Genomic DNA, 25,673 nt, shown 5'->3' on the forward strand with positions numbered 1-25,673 from the left:
AGAAAGACGGATCTTGGAGAATGTGCATTGATTACAGAGCTCACAATAAACTCACCATCAAGAGCAAATTTTCGATTCCAAGGATCGATGATATTCTTGACCGGCTTCAGGGTTCCTCTTGTTTTACCGAAATTGATTTGAGAACGAACATCATCAGATCCGAATCGTGGCAAGAGATGTCTACAAGATAGCCTTTCGGACAAGCTTCGGTTTGTATGAATTTTTGGTGATGCCTTCAGGCCTTACCAATGCTTCAGCGACTTCCAACCGATTGATGGATAGGATAGGATTTTCAAAGAGTATATGAAACCAGCCCGTAGGGCGGTAGACTTTGTCTTTCACCCGAAACTTTACTTTAGATTTTAGGACACAAAGGAACTTCACGAATAAGCATGTGACTCGAATTCAACACTTCAAGACAAACAACGGCCTAGCAGCTACAACGCTACCAAGTAGACGACACCCAGTTGGCCCCAAAGACTGGCGCCCCTCTTGGTATTTCTTTATTCTTATTATACTTGAGAAAAACCTGTAACCTTCTACAAGCTGACCCACTTTTTATCGGGCTGAAATTCCTCTACTCTAACCTGATTTTGGCAACATAACCACAGTAGAAGTCTCCACGGACAAAATTCCAAGTACACGCTGACTTTCCACGCACTTAAGAGCACGAGCACTTCACAAAACCTGGTGAGAAATTGCAGCTCGCAGAATTCTTTGTTTTGCGCTCTGATCCACGTGCCAATCGCTTTTGTGGATAGCCCTCGAGCTCTCCTAGCTGTAGGGTCACTTGCCTCTTGTATTAGATGAGATTCCTCGCGGGAAATCTCTCTAAATTGTCCTGTACAAGCACCCAATGCTTTCCCGAGGCTCCCCTGGCAAATAAACGATGCGAATGCTTGCACCTAACCCTCACAAAGCTCTCCAAACCTGTCCATGGCAATAATTGCAGGTTTTGGACCCAATTTTGCCAACATAACCGCGCAAAAATCCCTGTAGGTCAAGAGTACACGTCAAGGACACTTGCCCTTGCGGTATGGAAGCTTCCAATGAGCTGCAGGTCAATTTTGGCATGCTGCATTTTTCTGTTAGGTGCCTACTGTCCTTGTACATGCATCCCAAGGCCTTTTCGACCTTCCCTAGCGATTCCCTGCAGTTAAAGTGCGAAACCCTACACCTGCAGAAAAACACAACAGGCTGTAATTCTCTGTTTTGGACCGTTTCGAGCAAAGCGAGCAAGCCTACGCGTGTCTCAGGTGCTCCCGCACGCAATGGGACACTTCCCTTTCAAATTGGATGAGTTTTCACACGAGAAAACTCTCCGTTTTCGCATTCCTTCGCGATGGAACTGTGCGTACCTAAAGGGGATTAGCAATTGGCTAATCCGGTTCTTATACAGAAGGCTCTTGCCTTGGCAAACGCGCATAAACCACCGGAACTGTACATGGTCATCTCAGAAGCCCAAATAGTGGTCATTTGAGAACTGTACATGGTCATCTGAGAAGCCCAACTAGTGGGCATTACCATATGTGCAAAGGGGAGAGATATGTACAAGAGCAAATCGTAGTGCTACATAGAGCAAGGGAGAAGGCAAGCTTTCTATTAAAGCTGTGATCACCTGCACCCACTACTCACACACACTGTAGCACTCTTATATGCTAAAATCAGCCCTGTCTCTTAAAATTGGGCACCCCCTCTTGCTGGTGCTTCTGGCAAATGCATCTGGAGCCCCCATGTGTCCAAGTTACCTCTTTTGAGTTAATTCCCTAGTACCCACTGACTTATAGGTGTAGCGAGGGGCCTAAATGACTTTGAACTGAGCCTAGACACCCTTTTACTACTCGGATTCCAGTGCCAATTGGCCCGACCAACTCGTGGTGACCTGCCCTTCCCGACTGCGGGTGAAACTTTGGGCCGTCGACCGTTTCACACTGGCCATACAATGTCCGGCCATTTGCAACTTCAAAAAGAGGGTCCCAAGAATTAAACAAAAATCATCGAAAAGAAACCAACAACTCAAGTTAGCAATTGCCACGTCCTCGTGACATACCACCCTCTTAAAATTGCAAATGTCCTCAATTGCATGCCATAGATGATTTAGTGTGAGAAGCACCCTTTTATCATCGCATGTGTCCGCAACAAAGACTGTAAAAACACCTGTACAGATGACTTAATGAGACCTTCATACTTTTGTCAAACAATGTACAATGCTATTGCATTGAATCCATGAGTACATTTCATGTGCTAGTTCTATCATTACCCCTCCTTTGCAGACGTTGGGTTGGGGCATACGGAGGCTGTAACCCAAAGGCCTCAAGGTAAAGCTGCAATACATTTGGTGACTCTGATAGTTCATGCTCTTCCATTCACTTTGCATCCATAGGTGGATAGTTCTTGAACTTCACCAAATAGCATCTTGCAACTTGTCCCTTAACTTTTACCTATGCAAGAGGCTCTTGCCTCTGCAAACGAGCATAATTCCACAACACTATACCGTACTACCCACGACCAATTAAGCTCAAATTTCAAGATAATTTTTCAATGCGTCAAAGAATCCAAGCAATCGCCTCAGAGAATCGGCAAGTAGAGTGCCACTTGGTAGACCCACATCACTCCCGCAGGAGATCTAGTGGCCAGTCTACCATCGTGAGACCTCTTCCTATCTCATTCCGATTCATACTTGCAAACCCTAAAAACGCAGCAGAAAATCGGTCCTAATTTGACCACTTTTTGGCACGGAAAACGTTGAAAAGGTTATGTAGGAACATGCAGAATTTCCTGTTTGTCCTGTGAAGAGGAACCCTCTTCCTAAGTGCATCCGGCCTCTCAGCCATAGTGTAATTCCAGGTTCCTGTGCTTTGTGTCTTTGATTAAAAACCAACTGAGGCTCACTTCTTGAGGAAAAACTGATTCTATCCCGGCGACGGAACCATGAAATCGGCCCGTAGGTCGGTAGATTTTGGCTTTCACCCGAAACGTTACTTTAGGCTTTTGGACACAAAGAAACTTCACGAATAAGCCTGTTGATTGGAATTCAACACTTCAAGACATTTCACGACTTGGTAGCTAGAGCGCTACCAGTTGGCCCCAAACACTAGCGCCCCTTTTGGTATTTCTTTATTCTTATTATACTTGAGAAAAACCTGTAAACTTCTACAAGCTCTCCCACTTTTATCGAACTGAAATTCCTCTACTCTGACCCGATTACGACAACATAACCACAATAGAAGTCTCCACGAACAAAGTTCCAAGTACACGGTGACTTTCCACGCACTCAAGAGCACTTCACAACCTGGCGAGAAATTGCACCTCGCTGAATTCTCTGTTTTGCGCTCCGATCCGCGTGCCAATGGCTTTTGCGGATAGCCCTCGAGCTCTCGCAACTGTAGGGTCACTTGTTCCTTGTATTAGATGAGATTCCTCATAGGCAATCTCTCTAAATTGTCATGTCAAGCACCCAATGCTTTCCCGAAGCTCCCCTGGCAAATAAACAATCTGAACGCTTGCACCTAACCGTCACCAAGCTCTCCAAACCTGCCACGCCTATAATTGCAAGTTTTTGACCCAATTTCCCCAACGTAACGGTGCAAAAATCCCTATAGGTCAAAGGTACACGTCAAGGACACTTTCCCTTGCAAGTATAGAAGCTTTCAATAAGCTACAGGTCAATTTCAGCATGCTGTAATTTTCTGTTTTGCCACTATTAGGTGCCTACTACCCTATACACCATCCCAAGGCCTTTCCGAGGCTCCCCTGGCGATTCCTCGCAATTTAGGTACGAAACCCTAAACCTGCAGAAAAACACAAAAGGCTACAATTCTCTTTTTTGAACCGTTTCGAGTGAAGCGAGTATGCCTACGCGTGTCTCAGGTGCTCCCGCACGCAATGGGACGGTTCCCTTTCAAATCGGACGAGTTTTCACACGAGAAAACTCTCCGTTTTCGCAATCCTTCGCAATGGAACTGTGCGTACCTGAAGGGGATTAGCAATAAGCTAATCCGATTCCTGTACAGAAGGCTCTTGCCTTGGCAAATGCACGTAAACCCCCAGAATTGTACATGGTCATCTGAGAAGCCCAACTAGTGGGACATTAACATATGTGCAAAGGGGAGAGAGATATACGCGAGAGCAAATCGTCGCGCTACATAGAGCAAGGCAGAAGGCAAGCTTTCCATTAAAGTTGTGATCACCGACACCCACTACTCACACACACTGTAGCACTCTTATGAGCTGAAATCAATCCCCTCTCTTGACATGGGCGCCCCCTCTTGCTGATGCTTCTGGCAAATGCATCTGGAGCCGCCATGTGTCCAGTTTGCCTCTTCTGAGTTAATTCCCTAGTATCCACTGACTTACAAGTGTAGCGAGGGGCCTAAATGACTTGGAATTGAGCCTAAACACCCTTTTACTGCTCAGATTCCACTGTCGATTGCCCTGACCAACTCGTGGTGACTTGCCCTTCCCGCCTGCGGGTGAAACTCTCGCCCATCGACTGTTTCACACTGGCCATACAATGTTCGATCATTTGCAACTTAAAAAAGAGGGTCCCAAAAATTAAACAAAAATCATCGGAAAGAAACCAACAACTCAAATTAGCAATGGACACGTCCTCGTGACTGTATAAATCATTTGTCGGCACTTTCTTTGATGACATTATAGTCTTCTCCAAGGATGAAGAAGAACATAGACACCATCTGCTACAGGTCTTTTAAGCATTGCGAGATCACAAGTTAGTTATCAATGCCAGAAAGAGTGAATTTTTATTGCCGAAGATACACTTTTTGGGACAGATCGTCTCAACGACAGGAGTACATATGGACCCGGCCAAGATTGAGACTATACGTGATTGGCCTGATTTAAAGAAGGTTCGTGAAGTTAGAAGCTTCTTGGCTTTGTGCTCTTATCGGCGGTTCATTCCAAAGTTTGCAAAGGTAGCTTTTCCTTTGCACATTTTGACAAAGGAAGGAGTCCCTTTCTCGTGGGGACCCACAGAGGTGACTGCCTTTCAAACATTGAAAGAGAAATTGACTACTACACCAGTATTGACTTGCCGGATTTGCAAAAGTCATTTGAAGAATATTGTGATGCTTGTGGTCGTAGTTTGGGAGCGGTGTTGATGCAAGAAGGCCATGTGATTGCCTATGAAAGCCGATTGTTTTCATGGCTAGAATTGATAGCACAAATTTATCATAAAGAGCTTTTGTGTCATGATTGTGATGTACTCTTTGTCTTGGTAAAATTCCCGAAAATGAAAATGATTGATTTGTACTTGACTTGTTTAAGTGCCGGTTGTTTGAGTGCACGAATTGAAAGACGAAATGACTGCAACATTTCGGTCTCATAAATCTCTATAGACGTGATTGCAATAAGGATTAGTTAATCGGGCATCCGTGAGGTCCGGAATGGATCTAGATGCGATTACTAAATACATTGCCGATTGATCATGGTCTGAGATTTGGAATGAATTTGTATGTGATTTTGTCCTGTGATGTCAAGTGATGTCCGATGATGTGACTGTCGTCTTGTACAAGTGCTAGATGTGTCGTGTCTAGTGCGTAGGTACTAACAATCAATATCTACTAAGACAGTTCATGGCCTTTGTCTGTTTTGCAGGCGTGATCGAGAGCAATTACAATTCTTTCGAGAGGGGGATATGTCACAACCTGGTGATGTGGCAGTCCCCCCCCCCCCCCCCCCTCGGGACACACACACCCTACTGGTAGAATCTCCGTAAAATGTGCTGACAGGTTGACGTGGCAAACTATACGGGTACCGGCAAAATCTGTTGACTGCTGACGTAGCAGATTCTTCGCAAAACGCGCTGACGTGGCAGTGCGTACAGATTTCCAAAAATTACGCTAGCTAAATTTGGCAGCTTTTGGGTTACAATTGCTTTGAAGTTTAACCTTTTTGGGGCTTTGCTTTTGGGCATCCCTTGTAAGAATAAATAAGTCCAAGGGGCTCATTACTCAGGGCATCTGGACGCAGAGTCTGAGTGTGAGTTCCCGCGGACTCTCTTGTACTTTGCACACAGATTAATATTAAAAGAAATACCGAAAGGGGCACTAGTCTTTGGGGCCAATACCTCTGGGCACGGAACTATGCCAGGCCGTGTCGTCTTTTGAGAACTGTTTTAGAGTGAATCTCTACTGTATCGCGGTAGAATCTATAGTTGGGGTGCCTAAGTTTGTTACACAAAGTCACGTATAATTAAATGATTGAAGTGACTATTCATATGCCTATATGCTTAAGTGACTTAACTGTGCAAGTAAGGGTATGCAACTATGACCAACCTGGGCATGCACGTTCTGCTAGAGGCTCACAAGGGTGCCAGACTAGGTCCTAAGCTAAGATTGACGTTGCACTATAGCAGAAGCTTGTCCATGTGGCGCAAGTGCAGTGCGCATGTGACTTGCCCCCGTGTTAAAGGTGAGGCATAACTGCCGAACTTCGAAGTTTGGATTCTTTTTGTACCTCTGATGTCGAATTCCTCCCATGCTTGTGGATAAAGAAACCGATGAAAACTCCTCCAAACTTTCGGATACTCCGGATTTAAGTATTGTTGCGATGTAAACACCAACCATACGACTTAGCTACTTACTACTGTCACAGAATGCAGAGGAAAGCAATTTGATGTCACTGGTTACCAATATGGTCGGAAAGGCCATAAGAAGCCACATTGCAGGCACTTTAAGAAAGAGCAATAAAGGAAGAAGAATGCGGGTGACAAGAAGAAAAAAGATGACAAGGCACATGTATCTGATAGTTCCACGAACAAGGAGAAGGTCAATGTAATCTCCAATGTGGTGATTGAGGAATTGTCTGACATAGATGATAATTAGTGTGCCAGTGTCTCCTATGGATACCCAATTTTATCATGCATAGGACATGCAAATCACCAAGGGTGATGTCATTGATGCTTTATTGTCTATGAGTGATGCCCCAATCTTGAATAGTGAACTGAGGTGCCTCCATCTCGAGAGTAATTTGCCACTTTTGATGCAGGCAGTTATGGCAAAGTTCAAACAAAAAATCTAGATTAGAAAATAGTTTAGGAGATATGTAATATTTCAAAAAACATACAAGCTTACAAACTGTAACACACTCTTGATGTGGAATCATTAATCAAGAATCAATTGTCTACTCTATAGGACAAGTCTCTTACAGATACAAGTATGAATTCTATGATACGCCCCTAATAGGTCTCATTATTATGGTTTTTATAGGGATGTAGTGACTAGTTTTGGTAGAAAAAGAAAATTCTAAGTTCCCAAGAGTGATTAATGGTTTTTTTGTTTTATTTCTTGAACGGTTGGTTCTTAGGCTTCTTGTTTACTAAGGAGCCTATCCAGGTAGATGAAACCAAGCGGTACTTGTCAAAAGTCCTTGCTCGTTGTCCCCCACAAAAGGCAGCTATGGGTGGGATGTTAAACTCGTGATGGAAAGTTGTCGTCCCTACAGAGGTTGACCTTGCTCCCTTTCCGAGTAACATTCGCATCCCGGTGGCAAAGAGATGCTGTAGAGAGTGAAGGACACGCTGATCGTGGGCCCCCATAATTTCCGCGCCATAACAAATCACTGCATACATGCATGTCTTAAAAACCGTCAATCGAGACCATATAGGGATGGCTCGGTTTGCCAGCAGGTGTTGACGTGCGAATAGGCTTTTCCTCCCCTTGTCCGCTCGTTCCTTGACGATGCGTTCAATGGAGAAGGTCGAGTCCACGTCGATGCCAAGGTACTTGTACGTTTCACCTACTGCAACCATCTCACCACAGAATAAAGATCCTCATAGAAAGATCCTGCAGGTCTCCGTGGAACACTGTGACCATGCATTTTTCAATTCCAAAGGTCATGCCCCAGGTCTTTGCCCATTCACTTACCTTGTGAAGGCTCGCTTGTAGGCTTTCACGAGAGTTGGCAAGTAGAATCAAGTCGAGAGCAAAAGGATGTCACCTGCACATCTAACCCTATGTGTACGTGGACAAGCTACTTCATGACAGGGGTTCAGATAGCCTAGCTTAGGAAATGATCTAACACTTTTTCGAGTCTGTTCGCAAACCGTGCATGCCCAGGCTGCATATCCTCCGGTTGCACACAGCATGATCATCAACATTACCATCAGAATCCATGAGGGGAATATGCCAATGCATTAAACCTATTTTCCCTATTTTTGACATTTTTCACTTATTTATTACGTGACTTTTGTTGGAAACTAGGTAGGGCAATTTGACTAAGTAAATATATAAGCAACCTAGGGCTAGCACTATCTGGCAGAAGAAGAAGGAGAGCAACAAGCACTCAGTGTAGCAAGCCTCTGGAGAACCTTCTCAAGCAAGACTTCCCCCAACCTGGAACCTGGCATTTTCACCTAAACACACGAGCGTTTTCAGCCTAGCCCCATCAGCGTTTTCAGCCTGGTGCCCTTAGCATTTTCAGCAAAGGATTCCCGCGTCATTCAGCCCCTGCACTTAGTGTTTTTCCAGCCCCTGCATTGGCGATTCTGCAACCAGCAGCAAAACAGCGTTTAAACGACTAGCAGACCAGCGTTTTTACAAGCATGAACCAGCGTTTTTAGAAGGACAACATCAGACCTCAGCACTCCCAACGTTTTTGAAGCCTGCTGTCCAGCGATTTCAGCCATAAGAAACAGCGATTTTTCAGCCTAAGGAACAGCGTTTTTCTCAGCCATCAAGCTAGCAGATCAGCCCCCGACTTGGTGCAACAGTTACCGACTCAAAGCACTCAGTTTTCAGCCCTAGTCTCGTCCTTGTCATCCACACCGTCGACCTCGACATAGCAAGCATTTAGACTCATTGCATCAACCATTGTACCAGATTGTGCAATCAATACTAGACCACTCTCGCCATCAAGAGTGGGGCCCTTGGAGGAGGGTTTGACAACTTCCCGGTGTCGATTCTCTTCTCTCTCTATCTCTCAATCTCATGCACCTTCACGCACAGTGTCCATTCACTTTGTTTGTGTCCATTGCACTCTCTCATTAAAGAACAGAAGGCTCTCCCTTCCATAAGTAAAAGGAACCTTGAGCACGATCAAATCACTCATCTTGAGCAAAGTTCAACATTCATTCCGCTGCACCTTACAATGGTATCAGAGCTTTGACAGTGTTCTGTATCATTCAAGGAAAAAAACACAAGAACCACAATTTTTTTTTTCTTGTTGCAGTCGCACGTAACCCAAGTCCTCTTGGGCGTGTCGATTCCTAATCGTGTTTTTGAAGAGTGACAGGAATTCCAAGAAAGAAGGGCTTGTCCAGCCTCCCCTTGTTTCTCTTTTCAGTCATTGAGAGCGGACCGTGCACTTAGTGGCCGGCCAATCAACGTGAGGTGGGAAAAAGCAACCTTGGTGTGAGCGTAAGACCGCCAGGGGGTGCGCCCGCAGAAAAGAGCAAACTAGGGTGAAGAGAAGATCCTTCTCTAACACAGACTGCAAGCGAAAGAAAAACCTCAAGACCCTGAAGAGCCTCAAGAACTCAAGACCCCCAAGAACCCAAGAACCCAAGTTCCTCGTGAACTTAAGAACCAAAGATCACAGTGTATGGTCATCACTCGAAGCGGAATATATACTTCGCATGGAAGTGATGGGCATGAAAGTAGTGAAGAAGAATTTCCTCACCATGGAGGTTTTCCTGACCCTCCCCCTTCGCCATCTACGCCAGGGATTGCACCAAATCCTATGAAGGCTTTGGTGAAGTCGATGATGGACTTGATGGCACAACAAGAAGCGACTCGCATTGCCTTGGAACGCGAGCGCAATGCACGCAAAGAAAGAAAAGCACAAAGAAAGGAGGCAGCCGAAGAAAGACGAGCGACCTTGGAGGCCGATCGTGAGGTTCAGAGAGACCTAAGCACGCAAGAATTGGTTCGACAGGTTCTCGCCTCGAAGTCCGAGCCAGCCAAAGATGTTGGTAGTTTATCAAGTGGCGCAAGCCGAGATTCGGACTCCAACAACCCAGTCATAGAGAAGATCTAGTTCAACAAGTATGATCGTAAGATGGATGCTACGGTTATTCATTCTTGATTGCATCAATTTAATGCTTATTTTGCAGCAACTAAGAAGACAAGAAATAGCAAAGTTTTGACGGGAGCTATGTACCTTGTCGGTGATGCCATCAATTGGTACCACACATGGCAAGAGGCACAGTTAGCCGCGCACCTAGAGGAAGCCGACGCATTCACACCCCTTTCCTTCAAGTGGGCCGATTTCCATGACAAGCTCAAGGCGCGGATTATGCCCCCACAATACCTAGCATGGTTGAAGGACAATTGGTGCGGTCTCAAGCAAAATTGTATGCCACTTATGTCTTTCTCTAATCGTGTTTTGCAGCTCGGCACTCAATTACGCAAATCGGATGCGGAGCGCAAGGAGGCATTCCTTTATGGTTTGGACAAGTATATCAAGTGCGATGTCGAGTTCTCAATTCAATCGATCTCAACAAGGCGGTAGTGATTCCTCTCAATTGATTGAGCGGAAAATACGTTCACTTTCAATGCCAAATGTGACTCTCCCATTGTCATTCGTGGAGAGCAAGTTGTTCATTCTCCATCTCTTATATCTAATGTGCAGGCGAAGATTAAAAGGATTCAGGAGAAAGAGACTCTCTTAGTCTTTTCTTCTCCAAAGCATGACACACAGGATTTGCATGATGATAAGCATGATGATTTTGAATGATAATGATGAGCATGAAGATTTGGATGACAATGACAAGCATGATGATTTGCATGATGATTAAGATGTGTTTTCTCACAAGCATGATGATTTGTATGATCACGACGTGATTGTTCACAAGGATGATGGTTTAGTTGATGCTTTTTCTAGCGAAGCTAACCTCATTGCAAATTCGATCAATCACAAAGAACCGATCTTGGCTCTCGAGTCGAGGTCCAAAGAACCCCCACAGGAAGTACTATGCGTTCGCATGATTAGTCAACACGCATTGTTCGAGTGTTTCATTCGTGATCGTTTCCCGTATTTTAGTCCGCGTCTATATGTGATCCCTTTTCCTAGGCATAACATATTCTCATTGAGCACATTTCACTCATCAATGAGCACGGATATATGCGGATTCTTCATGAAAAGTTGTAAAGTATGTATTCAAGGAGGTCACATTCCATGTCTATTCCTTGGCGCGACACAGTTGTAGAAAGAGCACAAGTCAAAAAGACAAGTTTCGATCTCATTGTTTACATGTGTGTGGTGAATGGTTTGGCACTCCGTCTATTTGTTCATCGACATTGCATGCACAGTCTTTGAAAAAGACAAGAGTATTTCTAGTCACTTTACATGGAATAGATATGTTCATGTTTTTGTGTTGAGAGTGGTTTCAGGAATTTTCAGCCTTGGAGATTCTTGAAGACGATGGACCTACGTCCATAGACAAAGTTGAAGCATCGAAGGAGCTACAGATGATTTTGTGTCGCTTTCGGCGTGGCCCAAAGAAGTAAGAGTTGTAGACCTTCATGAAGTTCAAGTATCGCATGACCCACGCATCAGAGGGGGCCAACGAAGAGTCCTTTCCAGGATTCCAGAAGTTGTTGGCGATCTCCCTCAACGCCATACAGTTCGGTATCAGTACCTCACTTTGAAAAAGAGGGGATGTCACGTGCACACCTAACCCTGTGTGTACGTGGACAAGCTACTTCATGACAGGGGTTCAGATAGCCTAGCTTAGGAAGTGATCTGACACTTTTGTGAGTCTGTTCGCAGACCGTGCATGCCCAAGCACTTAGAGTAGATGCATATCCTCCGGTTGCACATAGCATGATCATCAGCATTACCATCAGAATCCATCAGGGAAATTTGCCAGTGCATCAAACCTATTTTCCCTATTTTTGACATTTTTCACTTATTTATTAAGTGACTTTTGTTGGGAACTAGGTAGGGCAAGTTGACTAAGTAAATATATAAGCAACCTAGGGCTAGCACTATCTGGCAGAAGAAGAAGGAGAGCAACAAGCACTCAGTGCAGCAAGCCTCTGGAGAACCTTCTCAAGCAAGACTTCCCCCAACCTGGAACCTGGCGCTTTTACCTAAACACACGAGCGTTTTCAGCCTAGACCCATCAGCGTTTTCAGCCTGGTGCCCTTAGCGTTTTCAGCAAAGGATTCCCGCGTCATTCAGCCCCTGCACTTAGCGTTTTTCCAGCCCCTGCATTGGCGATTCTGCACCAGCAAAACAGCGTTTAAACGACTGGCAAATCAGCGTTTTTACAAGCATGAACCAGTGTTTTTGGAAGGACAACATCAGATCTCAGCACTCCCAGTGTTTTTGAAGCCTGCTGTCCAGTGATTTCAGCCATGAGAAAACAGCGTTTTTCTCAGCCATCAAGCTAGCAGATCAGCCCCCGACTTGGTGCAACAGTTACCGACTCGAAGCACTCAGTTTTCAGCCCTTGTCTCGTCCTCATCGTCCACACCGTCGACCTCGACATAGCAAGCATTTAGACTCATTGCATCAGCCATTGTACCAGATTGTGCAATCAATAGTAGACCACTCTCGCCATCAAGAGTGGGGCCCTTGGAGGAGGGTTTGACAACTTCCCCGTGTCGTATTCTCTTCTCTCTCTATCTCTCAGTCTCATGCACCTTCACGCACACTATCCATTCACTTTGTTTGTGTCCATTGCACTCTCTCATTCAAGAACGGAAGGCTCTCCCTTCCATAAGTAAAAGGAACCTTAAAGACGATCGGATCACTCATCTTGAGCAAAGTTCAACATTCATCCACTGCACCTTACAAAGGAGTCCTTTAATTCTCTTGAGAAGAGTAGGTACTTCCACGCCCCATGTTTCCGCATCTGCATCTAGAATATCATTGATATATATATTGAATAGACAGGGCGATCCCGGGCATCCTTGGCAGACTCCTCGCTGCACCAGAATCGAATCCGGCAGTCGTTCCATGTGTTGGACTTTAACAGAGGTGGACCTGTAGAGCGCTTGGAAAAATCTAAGTGCTCGACCTTGCAGCCACCACAGCGAGCTTCAAGAACAACGCCTCGTGCAATACTGTGTCATATGCCTTTTTGAAATCAATGTAGGCCACATAAGTTGGTTTCCCATCCTTTTGACGGAGTTTCACGATCAAATTCATTTATGGTTTTGTAATGTAAATTTTTTAATATACCCACATACAATACGATCCATATATACCAGTCCAGGTACCATACAACTATACACTATCATTATGATGAACAGATCCGTGCGTTATCATATCCTCCCTTGGAGCTGATGGTTATTTTATCTTGTGGATGATACATACCATATGTCTATTCCTTGCACTTTCCTTTAATGGTGAAAGGGGCTAGCCCAACAAGGCTCCAAGGGATCGATACATAGGTGATGTAATGGGACGGCACACGTGCCAACTGAAAAGAACGGACTAGAACAGTCTTTTAGCACTTCAAAACGACTGAACAAAAAAAGAGAGGATCTACACGAGACACAAAGTGGGGGAGTTCCACTCCAAGATGGCAATGGCCCCGTACATTGGCGCCCCTTTCGATATTTAGTTATATTGCTCAACAAGGTACAAGCTCTGGGAGCTCTGCTCAAATTTTCATGCGGTAGTATGCCAGAGAAAGAGCCTACACCATATATTTATAGGCCCTTGGCTTGTTCAAAAGCAGTTACATGAAAAGTAAAACTTCTAAAAGCTGCACGACCAAAATCTAGCGCCCAGAAAGTTGTCAATGCATAATCCAGGATGTTTGTATAGTTTGCCACGTCATCATATTTTAGGCTAATTTGACTATAGGAAGTGTTTTTAGGGTTTTAGGCCCCTTGGCCACTGATCTCGAAGTTGGTTTGTCTCTAGACGAGGTCTTCTTCTTCCTCTTCTTCTGCTAGGGTTTAGGCCCCTTGGAAACATTCTAGTACGACAATTCTAATAGTAGAGCAATTCTAGTACGACAATTCTGGTAGTTGTATCCCGTTTGGAAACATTCAAAGCATCTGGCTTCTGTAGTAGGGTTTCTCGTTGACACGATGTCAAACGAGTCTTTTAAATTGAAGTGTTAAGAGAATCTTGAGGATTTGTTCGTTGTGATCAAGGATTTTGACTGTTGGTCGGTTGATCTTCCATAGCAAATTCCAATTTTCCTTTCATAAGTTGGTAACCAACCGGAGCATGGTCCGTAAGTTCTTGCATGGTAGATACTTGCTTAGATAGACAATATTCTTGTAGAGGTAATGGCAGTCCAATGGTATAGCACTTGCATTGGTCCTCCAAGGTGATCAACTTGAGAAAGACACCGTAAGGTAAATATCGAGAAACCTTTGGTTCTCGTCTTCCATTGTTTCCGTGGCAAGCATTTTTAGCTTATCCCAGTCTGCCAAAAGCTGCACTTCAAACAGGGATATCATGTGGCTTCGAGCAAAAAACTTCTTGAAAGCTTGCAAAGTCCTTGGAGCATGCGGCTTGGCAGCTATGGAACTCCACCACTTCATAGCATTATCTTTGAGAAATCCGGTGGCTTGAGAGATCTTTGATTTTTCTATGTAGTTCCCCAAGGCATAGATGTTCTCAAATTGTTGTAGTAACTAATGTTGCAGCAAAGCCTTTTGAGCCTCCCACAAAGAAGCCCTCCACTGAAGAAGGTGATACGTCCAAGGAGCAGTCTAAATCTTCTTCGGGACGAGGACAAGGGCAAAACAGGCATTTTTCTGGCAAAACTTTTGAAGAAAGGAAAGCTCTTAGGGAGGCCAAGAAATGCTACATTTGTGAACAGAAAGGACATTTTGCAAATGAATGCCCACAGAAGAAGTCACAAGATAAGGATGACAAGTCGGACCATAAAGGGAAGAAGCCAAAGCCAAGTGCAAGACTTGTTCCAGATTTGGTTGGAGACCGACCAAACACAGATGCCACGGAGCTGTGCAGAGCTTGGGGCAAAGTTAGAGACCAGACAGTGCTGGTTTTCTTTGATCCAGAAGCCCGTGCAAATTTCATATCACCAGAATTGGCATCAAAAGTTGGGCCTTCGTGCAGAGGAGATGGGTATGACAGGGGAAGCAGGTTTGGCATGCCCAGGTCATTCAAAGCCTGTTACTCCCATTTTGGGAAAGCTTCGTCTGCACATTCAGAGTTGTGGATGCGGAAGAATTTCATATTATGCCACTTGAGGGTTGTGATGTGTTACTGGGTATCCCATGGTGTTACAGGTTGCATGCTATGGTGGATACCTACAATAAAAAGATTACCCTTGTACATAAAGAAAAGACTCATGTCCTTGATGTAAAGCTTAAAGGCGAATCTGTTCCAGTTGTTTCTCCTTCTGCTATTTCATCTGTAATAAAGAATCATCTTTCTGTGTACTTGATCTTTGCAAAAGAAGTACCTCAAGTTGTATCTAATTTGTCTACCTTAGATAAAGAAAGGTCAACTTTTTTGAGTGGTTTCAGTGATTTTTTTCGGACTCTTTGCCAGGGGAGTTACCTCCTGAGAGACCTGAGAATCATACTATAGATCTTGTGCCAGGTTCTAGTCCACCGAATAGACCACCATACAGGGTTAGTGCAACCCAACAGAAAGAGATTATGAGTCAGGTTAACGAGCTTTTAGAGAAGGGGCTGATTCAGCCCAGTTCATCCCCTTTTTGTTCGCCTGTACTCTTAGTGCAGAAGAAGGATGGTTCATGGCGCATGTGCATTGACTATCGCGCCTTGAATAAGAATACCATCAAGAACAGGTTCCCCATACCGAGGATAGATGACATTCTTGATCGGCTTGAGGGAGCGTCATTGTTTACAAGAATAGACCTAAAGAGTGGGTACCATCAGATACGCATTAGGCCAGAAGATGTCCATAAGACTGCCTTCGGGACAACATTTGGTCTCTATGAGTTTCTTGTTATGCCATTTGGTCTCACAAATGCTCCTGCCACGTTTAATAGAATGATGGACAGAATTTTTAGACCACATAGAAACTTCGTGGGTACCTTCTTTGATGACATGATTGTCTACTCGAAGTCTGAAGAGGAGCATAGGGATTACTTGACTGCAGTTTTCAATGAGTTACGTAACAACAGGCTACTCATTAATGTGAAGAAGAGTGAATTCTTTTTGCAAGAGATTCACTTCCTTGGGCACATTGTTTCAAAGGATGGGGTATGCATGGATCCCGCTAAAGTGGAAGCAATTAGGTCATGGCCAGACTTGAAGTCCGTACATGACATTCGAAGCTTTCTAGGCTTATGTTCCTACTACAGGAGGTTCATTCGAAATTTTGTTGAGATTACTTCTCCACTCCATGCACTTCAAGGAAAAGGAGTTACTTTCAAGTGGACAGCCACGGAAATTTTAGCGTTCAAACACTTGAAAGAGAAGCTGACTTCAAATCCGGTAATCATTTTGCCAGATCTTTTCGAAACCTTTAGTGGTTCAATGTGATGCGCGTGGCCATAATCTTGGTGCAGTTCTAATGCAAAATGGCCGAGTAGTCGCATATGAAAGCAGAATTCTTTTGAAGATTGAAAGAAACTTGCAAGTCTATGAGAAAGAATTGCCGGCAGTAATTCATGCTCTCACTAGTTGGAAACACTATCTGCTAGGGGCTGATTTTGTTGTCCAAACGGATCATCAAACCTTGCAATATTTTCTCACACAGACGAAGTTGTTTGAGAAGCACATGCGATGGGAAAACATCTTGTCAATGTTCCATTTTCAGATTGTGCATATGCAAGGGAAAAAGAACGTGGTGGCTGATGCGTTGTCACGAAAGCCCCAAATTTCAGCAATGTCAATTCCGTACCATTGTGAACTAGACAAAATGAAGACACGATATGCTGAAGATTCAGATTTTGCAAGGATCTATGACCAGCTTGTTGATGGGCAACATCATGAGCACTATATGCTTAAGAATGACTTTCTCATGATGCATGGAAAGTTATGCGTTACTAAACAGTTACCGCCAAAGATTTTGATGGAAAGTCATGCTCCATCTTATGCTGGGCATCGTGGAATTGATGCGACAATTTGACGCATTCTTCTATTGGCCAGCTTTGCGTCAAGATGTTGATACGTTTGTAAGATCATGGTTAGTTTGCCAAAAAGTCAAATTTGACAGGCAAAAGCAACCGGGATTGTTGCAACCATTGCCGATCCCAGATAGGCCATGGGAAAGCATAGCAATGGACTTTATCTTTGATCTTCCAAGGACGCAAACAGGCAATGATGGGATTTGAACTATCATTTGTAGGTCCAGTAAGCACGCCCATTTCATTCCTGTGAAGAAGAAGATAAAGCCAAAACACATGGTCAAGATATTCATGAGCAATATCTTTAAATATCACGGGATGCCTCAGTCAATTGTCAGTGACAGGGATCCATGTATGACGAGTCTTTTCTGGAAGGCATTGTTTGAGAACATGGGCACTACGCTAAAGTTCTCTTCTTCGTTTCATCCGCAAACTGATGGACAGTCAGAAGAGGCAAATTCTATTGTCTTGGACCTGCTCAAATGTTATGTGGCAGAGCACAAGGCAACTTGGGAACACCATCTTCCATTGGTGGAATATGCTTACAATAACACTGTGCATACGTCAACAGGTAAGGCACCATTTGAGATAGTGGAAGGAGGGAAGAAAGTCCCGCCCATTTTGCAGACTAAGGACAAGATATTTGAGGCAGACAAGTATGTGCAAGATATGGATGAAACATGCAAGAAGATAAAGATTGCTCTTGAGAAGACTCGGGCTAAGCAAAAGAAAGCTGTTGATCGTCACCGTCGTGAACTTGTATTTTCACATGGTGATTGGGTGCTTTTGCGCTTTGAAAAGGCCAGGTTAAGGAAAAGGAAAGGCAAGGAACGTTTGTTTCCTAAGCTCAGTATGCGATATTATGATCCTTTTAAGATTTCAGAAAAGATCAACGATGTAGCTTACAGGTTAAAGCTACCACAAGGGTGGAAAATACATAATGCTTTTCATGTCAACCTTCTGAGACCCTTTGTTGGTGATGTGCCAAAGAATATGCTTGATGAGAAACAACCCGAAGTGAAAGAATTGGATGAAATCCTTGTTCTTGAACAGATATTGGCACATAAAGAAAGAAAGGTTAGAGGAAAGCTTACAAGACGCTATTTGGTGAAGTTCAAGAACTATCCATCGTTGGATGCCAAATGGATGGAAGAGTCTGAATTGATTGATTCACCTCAGCTATTGCAATTGTATCTTGAAGCCTTTTAGATGGAACCCACAGTGACTTGATGTAGCCTTTTTGGAGCAAGGCAAGAGCATGGTTCATGATGGTCAAGAGAGTAGTTAAGCAATTGTATCTACTCTTTCCATACAGAATTTACCTAGAGAAGTTTGTGGTTGAGAGTACACTAGAAGACTTCTATGCTTGTTATATGTGTTGTAGCCAGGTTGGTGGGATTGTTTAATCAACCAACGCTACATTTCCGGAAGCATGTATATCTTGGATTCCCATCATAGAATATGTGTGATATCAAGAGATACCGCATGTATTATTGGCATGCAAGCGAGGTCGCTTGCAGTATTTCAAGGGTGGGGTGTGTCACCAGGAGGTGTATTTTTCCTGTTGCCTTCAATAAATAAGTACTGGATATTTTTATTTATTTTTATTTTTACTTGTTTCACCGGGACCCTTGAAAAGGTGCAAGTGGACATTGCATGGTTAGTGTGAAACGGCTGCGGTCGAGTAGGTTTCTCACATCGGGAGTCTAGGTCGATCGGTCAGGGACTACTCGGGCCAGTTAGCACTGAATTCTGATGAGCATGGAAGCCTGTGCCCGCCAAACGAAATCTGGGCCACTCGGAAAGTCACTTACAACTTTATAAGTGAGTGGGAACTAGGGAATTAACTCAAAGGGGCAAAATGGACACTTGGCAGGAGGAGGTCAATCTGCAGGACACCTCAACAAGAGGAGGCGCCCAATTTGAGAGGGGCTGAATTTTACACACAAGTGACCTACAGTGTGTGTGAGTAGTGGGTGCAGGTCTACAGCTTTAATGGAAAGCTTGCCTTCTCCTCTGTCTCATGTAGCGTGATGATTTGCTCTCGTGCATCTCTCTCCCCCCTTTGGAACATATGGTCTCACTAGTTGGGCTACTCAGATGAGCATGTACAGTTCTGGGGGTTTATGCGCGTTTGCCAAGGCAAGAGCCTTCTGAACAGGAACCGGATTAGCTAATTGCTAATCCCCCACAGGTACGCACAGTTTCATCGCGAAAGATTGCGAGTTTGGAGAGTTTTCTCGTGTGAAAACTCGTCCAATTCACAGGGGAACTGTCCCATTGTGTGCGGGAGCCCTTGGGACGCGCGCAGGCGTGTTCGCTCCGCTAAAAACGATCCGAAACAGGGAATTACAACTTGCTGTGTTTTTTTGCAGGTTTAGGGTTTCGCACCTAAACTGCAAGGGAACACTGGGGGAGCCTCGTGAGAGCCTTGGGACGCGTGTACAGGCTTTTGGGCACCCGACAGTGAAAAACAGAGAATTACAGCCCGCTGAATTTTTGTGACAGCTGACCAGAAAGATTCTAGATAGCGAGGGAATCCGTCCTAGACAGGTGCTTTTGACCTACAGGGGTTTTGGCGCCGTTATGCTGCCGAAATCAGGCCGAAAACCTTCAGCCTTCGCCAAGTTTGGACAGCTTTGTGAAAGCTTGTGCTAAGTGGTCGGATCGTCCACCTTAATTTCAATAAAGAAACACTGAAAGGGACGCGGGCCTACAGGGTGTCGATCTCGTGTGCGCAGTGACATTCTAATCGCTGGACGCAACTGTGTTCTCTTCCCTTCTCAGTGCTCTATGTAAAGTTAACAGGTAATTCAAATAGTACCGCCCTCTACATTGTATAGGCCGGTTATAGCAAAACTCACACATCTAGGATGTAAAGCTTAGAGGGGAGTCTCTCCCTATTGTATCAACTTCCTCTATCACTTCTATAATTAAAAATCATCTTTCTCCGTGCTTTATTTTTGCACGTGATGTTTTAGATAATTGTCAGTCAAAATTATCTGTGTTAGATAGAGAAAGATCCGCATTTTTTGCGAGAGTTTAATGACTTTTTTTCTAACTCGTTACCATTTCAATTACCACCAGAGAGGCCTGAAGATCATGCAATAGATTTGGTGCCAAGTTGTAGCCCACCAAATGGACCTCCCTACAAGGTTAGTGCGGCCAAGCAAAAAGAGACTATGAGCCAAGTTGAGGAGCTGTTAGAAAAAGGGTTGATTCAACCTAGTTCTTCACCCTTTTGCTCCCGAGTGCTTCTAGTGCAGAAGAAGGATGGCTCTTGTGTATTAAATACCATGCGTTGAATAAGAATGCTAGCAAGAACAGGTTTCCTATTCCAGAAATTGATAATATTCTTGACCGTTCAAGGGTGCTGCAATTTTCAACATGATAGACCTTAAGAGTGGATAACATCAGATTCGTATCAGACCTGAGGATGTGCACAAGACTTCGTTTAGAACAACATTTGGTCTATATGAGTTTCTAGTGATGCCATTTGGTCTTACAAATGCTCTTGCTACGTTTAATAGAATGATAGATTAAATTTTCCACCCACATCAAAAGTTTGTTGACACATTCTTTGATGACTTGATAGTCTTGAAGAATGAAGAAGGGCATAGTCACTTCACCGTTGTGTTTGCAGAGCTTCGCAGTTACAGGTTGCTCATCAATCCCAAGAAAAGTGATTTCTTTTTGGAAGAGATCCACTCTCTAGGCCATATAGTGTTAAAGGATGGTGTTCGAATGGATCTTGCCAAGGTTGAAGCAATCAAGACATGGCCAGATTTGAAGGTTGTGCATGATGTCCATAGCTTCTTGGGATTGCATTCTTACTACAGAAGGTTTATCCGAAATTTTGCCAAGATTGCTTCACTACTACATGCTTTGCAAAAGAAAGAGATCACTTTCAAGTCGACACATAGGGAGATTTCAGCTTTTAATCTCTTGAAAGAAAAGGTGACTTCAGATTCTGTAACTATAGTGTCAGATCTCAAGAAGTCATTTGTGGTCCAATGTGATGCGTGTGTGATACGTGTAGCAATAGAATAGGGGCAATATTAATGCAAGATGGTAGCATAGTAGCTTACTAAAGCAAAATCTTGCAAGGGCCAGAAAAGACTGTACAAATCTATGCGAAAGAATCTCATGAGAAAGAGCTACTGGCTTTGATTCATGCGCTTTCAAGTTGGAAACACTACCTGCTAGGTGCTGATTTTGTTGTCCAAACAGATCATTAGACCTTGTGATACTTCTTCACACAGTCAAAGTTATCTGAAAAGCATATGCGATGGGCAAACATTCTCTCTATGTTCCACTTTCAGATTGTACATGTGGAAGGCAAGAAGAATGTTGTGGCTAATGCGTTATCAAGAAAGCCACAAATTTCAGCTGTGTCAATTCCTTATCATCATGAGCTTGATGACATGAAGGAACAGTATGCTAATGATGAAGATTTTGCAAGCATATTTGAGCAATTGCAAGATGGATAACGCAACGAGCATTATCTCCTCATGGACAGTTTCATGATGATGCATGGCAGACTATGTGTCACTAGGCCATTGTGACATAAAGTTATGGTAGAAAGTCATGTCCCACCATATACAGGACATCGTGGTATAGATGCCACAGTGAAAGCAATCGAGACATTCTTTTACTGGCCTACTTTGAGGAGAGATGTGGATGCCTATGTGCAAGCATGCGTGATTTGCCAAAAAGGTCAAGTTTAGCAGGCAAAAGGAACCAGGGTTGCTACAATCATTGCCTGTTCCAGATAAGCCATGGAAAAGTATTGTTATGGATTTTATCTTTGATCTTCCAAGAATGTCGACAAGAAATGAAAGTATATAGACCATTATTTGCAGGTTTAGCAAACATGCCCATTTTATTTATGTCGGGAAGAAGATAAAATTTGATCAAATGGCGCAATTGTTTATGTACAATGTGTTTTAGTACCATGGTATGCCACAGTCTATTATCAATGATCGTGATCCTCATATGACAAGCCTATTTTGGAGAGGCTTATTTGAAAACATGGGCACTACGCTGAAGTTTTCATCCACAAACTGATGGGCAATCAAAAGAGGCTAATTCTATTGTCTTAGGTTTGCTTAAGTTCTATGTGTCAGATAATAAGGGCAAGTGGGAACCTATGCTCGAGTATGCATATAACAATACGGTGCATTTAACAACAGGCAAGGCACGTTTTGAAATTGTTGAGAGTGGCAAAAAGGTTCCTCCCATTTTGGAGACAAAGCACAAGATTTTGAAGCAGATCGATATGTAGAGAACATAGATAAAATGTATCAGAAAATCAAGCTTGCCTTAGAGAGGACTCGAGCAAAGCAAAAAAAGGTTGTTAATCATCATCATCGTGAACTCTTGCTTTCACGCGAAACGGAGTCTGCATCAGGGAATTACAACCTGCTGTGTATTTTTGCAGGTTTAGAGTTTTGACCCTTTTTTATCCCTAATAGTCCCGGGAGTTGCAGGGAAGCTAGAATACAAGTGTTCTAGTGCATTTAGAGGACGAAAACAGAGAATTCAGCATGCTGTAATTTCTCGCCAGGTTTGGGAAAGTGCTCTAATGCGCCAAAAAAGTCACCTATGTCATGGGGATTTTGTCTGTGAAGCCTCCTACAGCTGTTATGCTACCGAAATTGGGCTAAAATAGGCAATTTTCAGCCCAATAAGAGTGGGACAGCACGTGAGGGATTACAGGTTTTTCTCCAAAGTTAATTGAATAAAGAAATACCAAAAGGGGCGCCAACCTCTGGGGCCAGCACAGTGTCACTGTCTGCTTGGGAGCATTCTAGATACCAAGCCGTGGTTTGTTCGAAGTGCTAAATTCCAGTCACAAGTTTATTCGAGTATTTGCAAGTAAAAATCAGGTGAAAGCTAAAGTCTACCGCCCTTTAGTGAGTCTATGGGCCAGTTTCAGCACACCACCACATTCAAACCATAGTAGGCAGAAACGGTCTTCAAGTAGGGTTATTTGTTGATAGTATAGTCAAAGAGACTCTAATATAAGTAATCACACAATGCTAAGATTCCATTATTTAGGTGTTTTTAATGCCTCCCGCTGTGCACCGTTCCCGTTCTTGGTCCTTGGCAAGTTGGCCGTTCCCATTCCGGGGGGGGGGCAATTTGTGTTCTCTTGCTGTGTTCCGGGTAAGTCTGCCTCAAGCCCCTAGATCGTTGGCATTAGCAGACCACAAAGCTATGGAGACCTAACCCATAGGCAAAAGCAACATAACCATGAAATAGAGAAAGAGATAGGGGGCGGGGACAACCCCTACTACACATACCAGAAGCCCGTGGGACTTGTGCCAATTGATGGCAAAACCCTTGGCTAGACAAAAGATTGAAAGCATTTGACGTATGTGCATATAATGCGAGAAAGGCAAAGACTCATCTGCATACTCCTCATCCAAGAGGTATAGCCCCTCCACATATGAAGACTGCAAAAGGTATGGAGACATGCCCCATAGGTAGAGCAGGTAGAGCGACATAGCCTCAGCAAAAAAGAGAAAGAGATAGAGAGTGAGGGGGCAACCCTGCCACACCGATTGGGACAAGCCAAAACAGTGGCCTCTCTCTTAGGCACAATGGAACAGTGCAACCAAGCAATTCACAGGCATAATCGTTGGAAACTGTAAGAAAGGTTTGATTGTGTGGCGTAGTTATACTTTTATATTGTGCTTGCTTTGTAAACGGTACTTGCTCTCAAAATTCTGCGGGAACAATTGTGTGAAAGAGATGACGACTATTCCCTATACGTACATATCTCCGCAGATGCTAGAGCCTAGCATACCTCTACAATAAATTACGTAGCAAACCAAAAGGATCGTTCCTTTTATTTAGATTTCACGATTTCAAAAAATCAAGCCGAACACACCAAATCACGGAATGCGAGAGAATAGAGCATACCATGGCCAAAGACTTGAAAGTTGACAAAAATTAGAATCGAAAGGTGGAGCAATGAAAACATGGTTTGCAACTCTATCCTAGGTGCCAATCATTGTCCTCTTCAATGTAGTGAAGCGACACTGAACCACGAAATAGCCACATCTTCCTTACAACTGCAACTGCTGTTACTCTTATGAGCAAGCTCTTCAGAGTCCATTGCAATTCTGGCGGCCCAGTTTGGTGAAGAAGCAACTTCAATGTGCTCTCACCTTGTCCGATTGTCTTGCAAGTGCTTTGTTTGTATTTGCTCGTCCACGCGCTCCTTGTGTCTTTGAGGTTCTCTGTTCATCCTTGCTGTAAGTTACGTCCCAAAAACCCTGCTGTTTGGGTTTCCTCATGCGTTGTCAGATAATGTGCGCGCTGGTGGATACCGAATACTTAGAGATTAAACAGGTGAATGCAGGAATGGAGCATGTAGATATGCATTTTGCTGTTTATCCAAAAACCCCACAAGCCAAAAAAACTTCTAATTTGTGAAAAAAAGAGAGGGAGTCGACGGCCAGGGACGGGTTCTAGGTGCAAAAGTTGTGCGAGCAGGGGGAGCAGGCTGCAATCTCTCTATCTGACAGCTTAGGAAGTGGAAAGCAGAAGAACAAGCGATAATTCCTGCTTTTGTGTGGAGAGACTTGGGGGTTGGGGGGGGGGAAGGAGGCCAATGTCAGAAAGCACAGAAACCAGAAAGGACAAGTGCGAGGCGCACGCACTTTAACCTCAGAAAAGGAGGGAGAAATGAGAAGTGGAGTAGAAAGGGGCAGGCCACAGGAGTCCAGGAGAGTCTCCTGGTCACAAGGAATGCCTCCTCTCAAGACCTTCAATACAAGCTGTTCCGGCACACTCTCATGCGCTGTGACGTAGTAGCATGCACCTGCTTCGTTCGGCTGCACCTGAGAGAACGCAGCGAAGACCTTGAGGCTTGAGGACAGCAGCAGCAGAGAGTGATGAAAGAAGAGGGAATTTTGACATGGTGATGACTGAGGTGGGGCTGGTGGAAAGGAAACTGGTGAGGTGTGTGCAGCGCGTTAAAAGCGGTCAGGTTTTGTGTGCTGGTTTCCATTTCGCTAAAAGTGCACAGAAGTGGCTTTCAATTGGGTGCGGGGCCCCACGCACAGCCAGCTCAGAGTTCGTTTCTGCTCTCAACCACTTTCACTTTTTTTGCCACTCTCCCCAGGGATGTGATCGACGGCCCATATTCAAATCGGTCCTGTCGTTGAATCTCGGCGGTTGATTTGTTAAAAAATAATCCCAGAATTGTGAAAGTAGTCCGAGAAAAACTAATCTTGGGATACAGGGCTTAATATTGGGATGCCCCACCCCCTTGCACGCCTTATATTCAAATTCAAATCTGAGTCGTCGTTTAATCTCGGCCGTTGATTTGTGTAAAAAAACTAATCTCAGAATTGTGAGATTAGTGCGAGAAAAAACTAATCTTGGGATACAGGGCTTAATACTGGGACGCCCCACCCGTTGCACACCCGATTTGAACCCTCGCGAACAAAGTGAGAGCTCAACGCCTTAACCATCATGCTCGGGTAAGTACTTTGCTTTAGATGTGGGACCATGTGGTTAAAGTTCTAAAAAAACTCATTTCAGGAAATCTAAAGAACTAATTCGGGATCCCGAGATTAGTTTTATAGATCCACGGATGAGATTTAGCGACGGCCTCGATTTGAATATGTGCCATTGATCCCATGGTTTGTGAGGGTAGGTTAGG

General features: G+C 44.1%; 1 protein-coding gene across 1 annotated transcript in view; it reads right to left on the reverse strand.

Moving 5' to 3' along the window:
- The window catches only part of LOC147431875 (receptor-like serine/threonine-protein kinase ALE2), a 74,732-nt gene extending 49,762 nt beyond the window's left edge, over window positions 1-24,970 (reverse strand). Inside the window, exon 1 of the mRNA XM_086494347.1 lies at window positions 23,924-24,970. Coding sequence (XP_086350473.1) covers window positions 23,924-23,984 — 61 coding nt within the window. The 5' untranslated portion in view covers window positions 23,985-24,970. The remainder of the gene's footprint in view (window positions 1-23,923) is intronic.
- Between the last annotated feature and the right edge of the window lie 703 nt (window positions 24,971-25,673).

Source organism: Adiantum capillus-veneris, chromosome 21, assembly GCF_014529385.1.
Source record: "Adiantum capillus-veneris isolate H3 chromosome 21, ASM1452938v2, whole genome shotgun sequence".
NCBI classification, from domain to species: Eukaryota; Viridiplantae; Streptophyta; class Polypodiopsida; order Polypodiales; family Pteridaceae; genus Adiantum; species Adiantum capillus-veneris.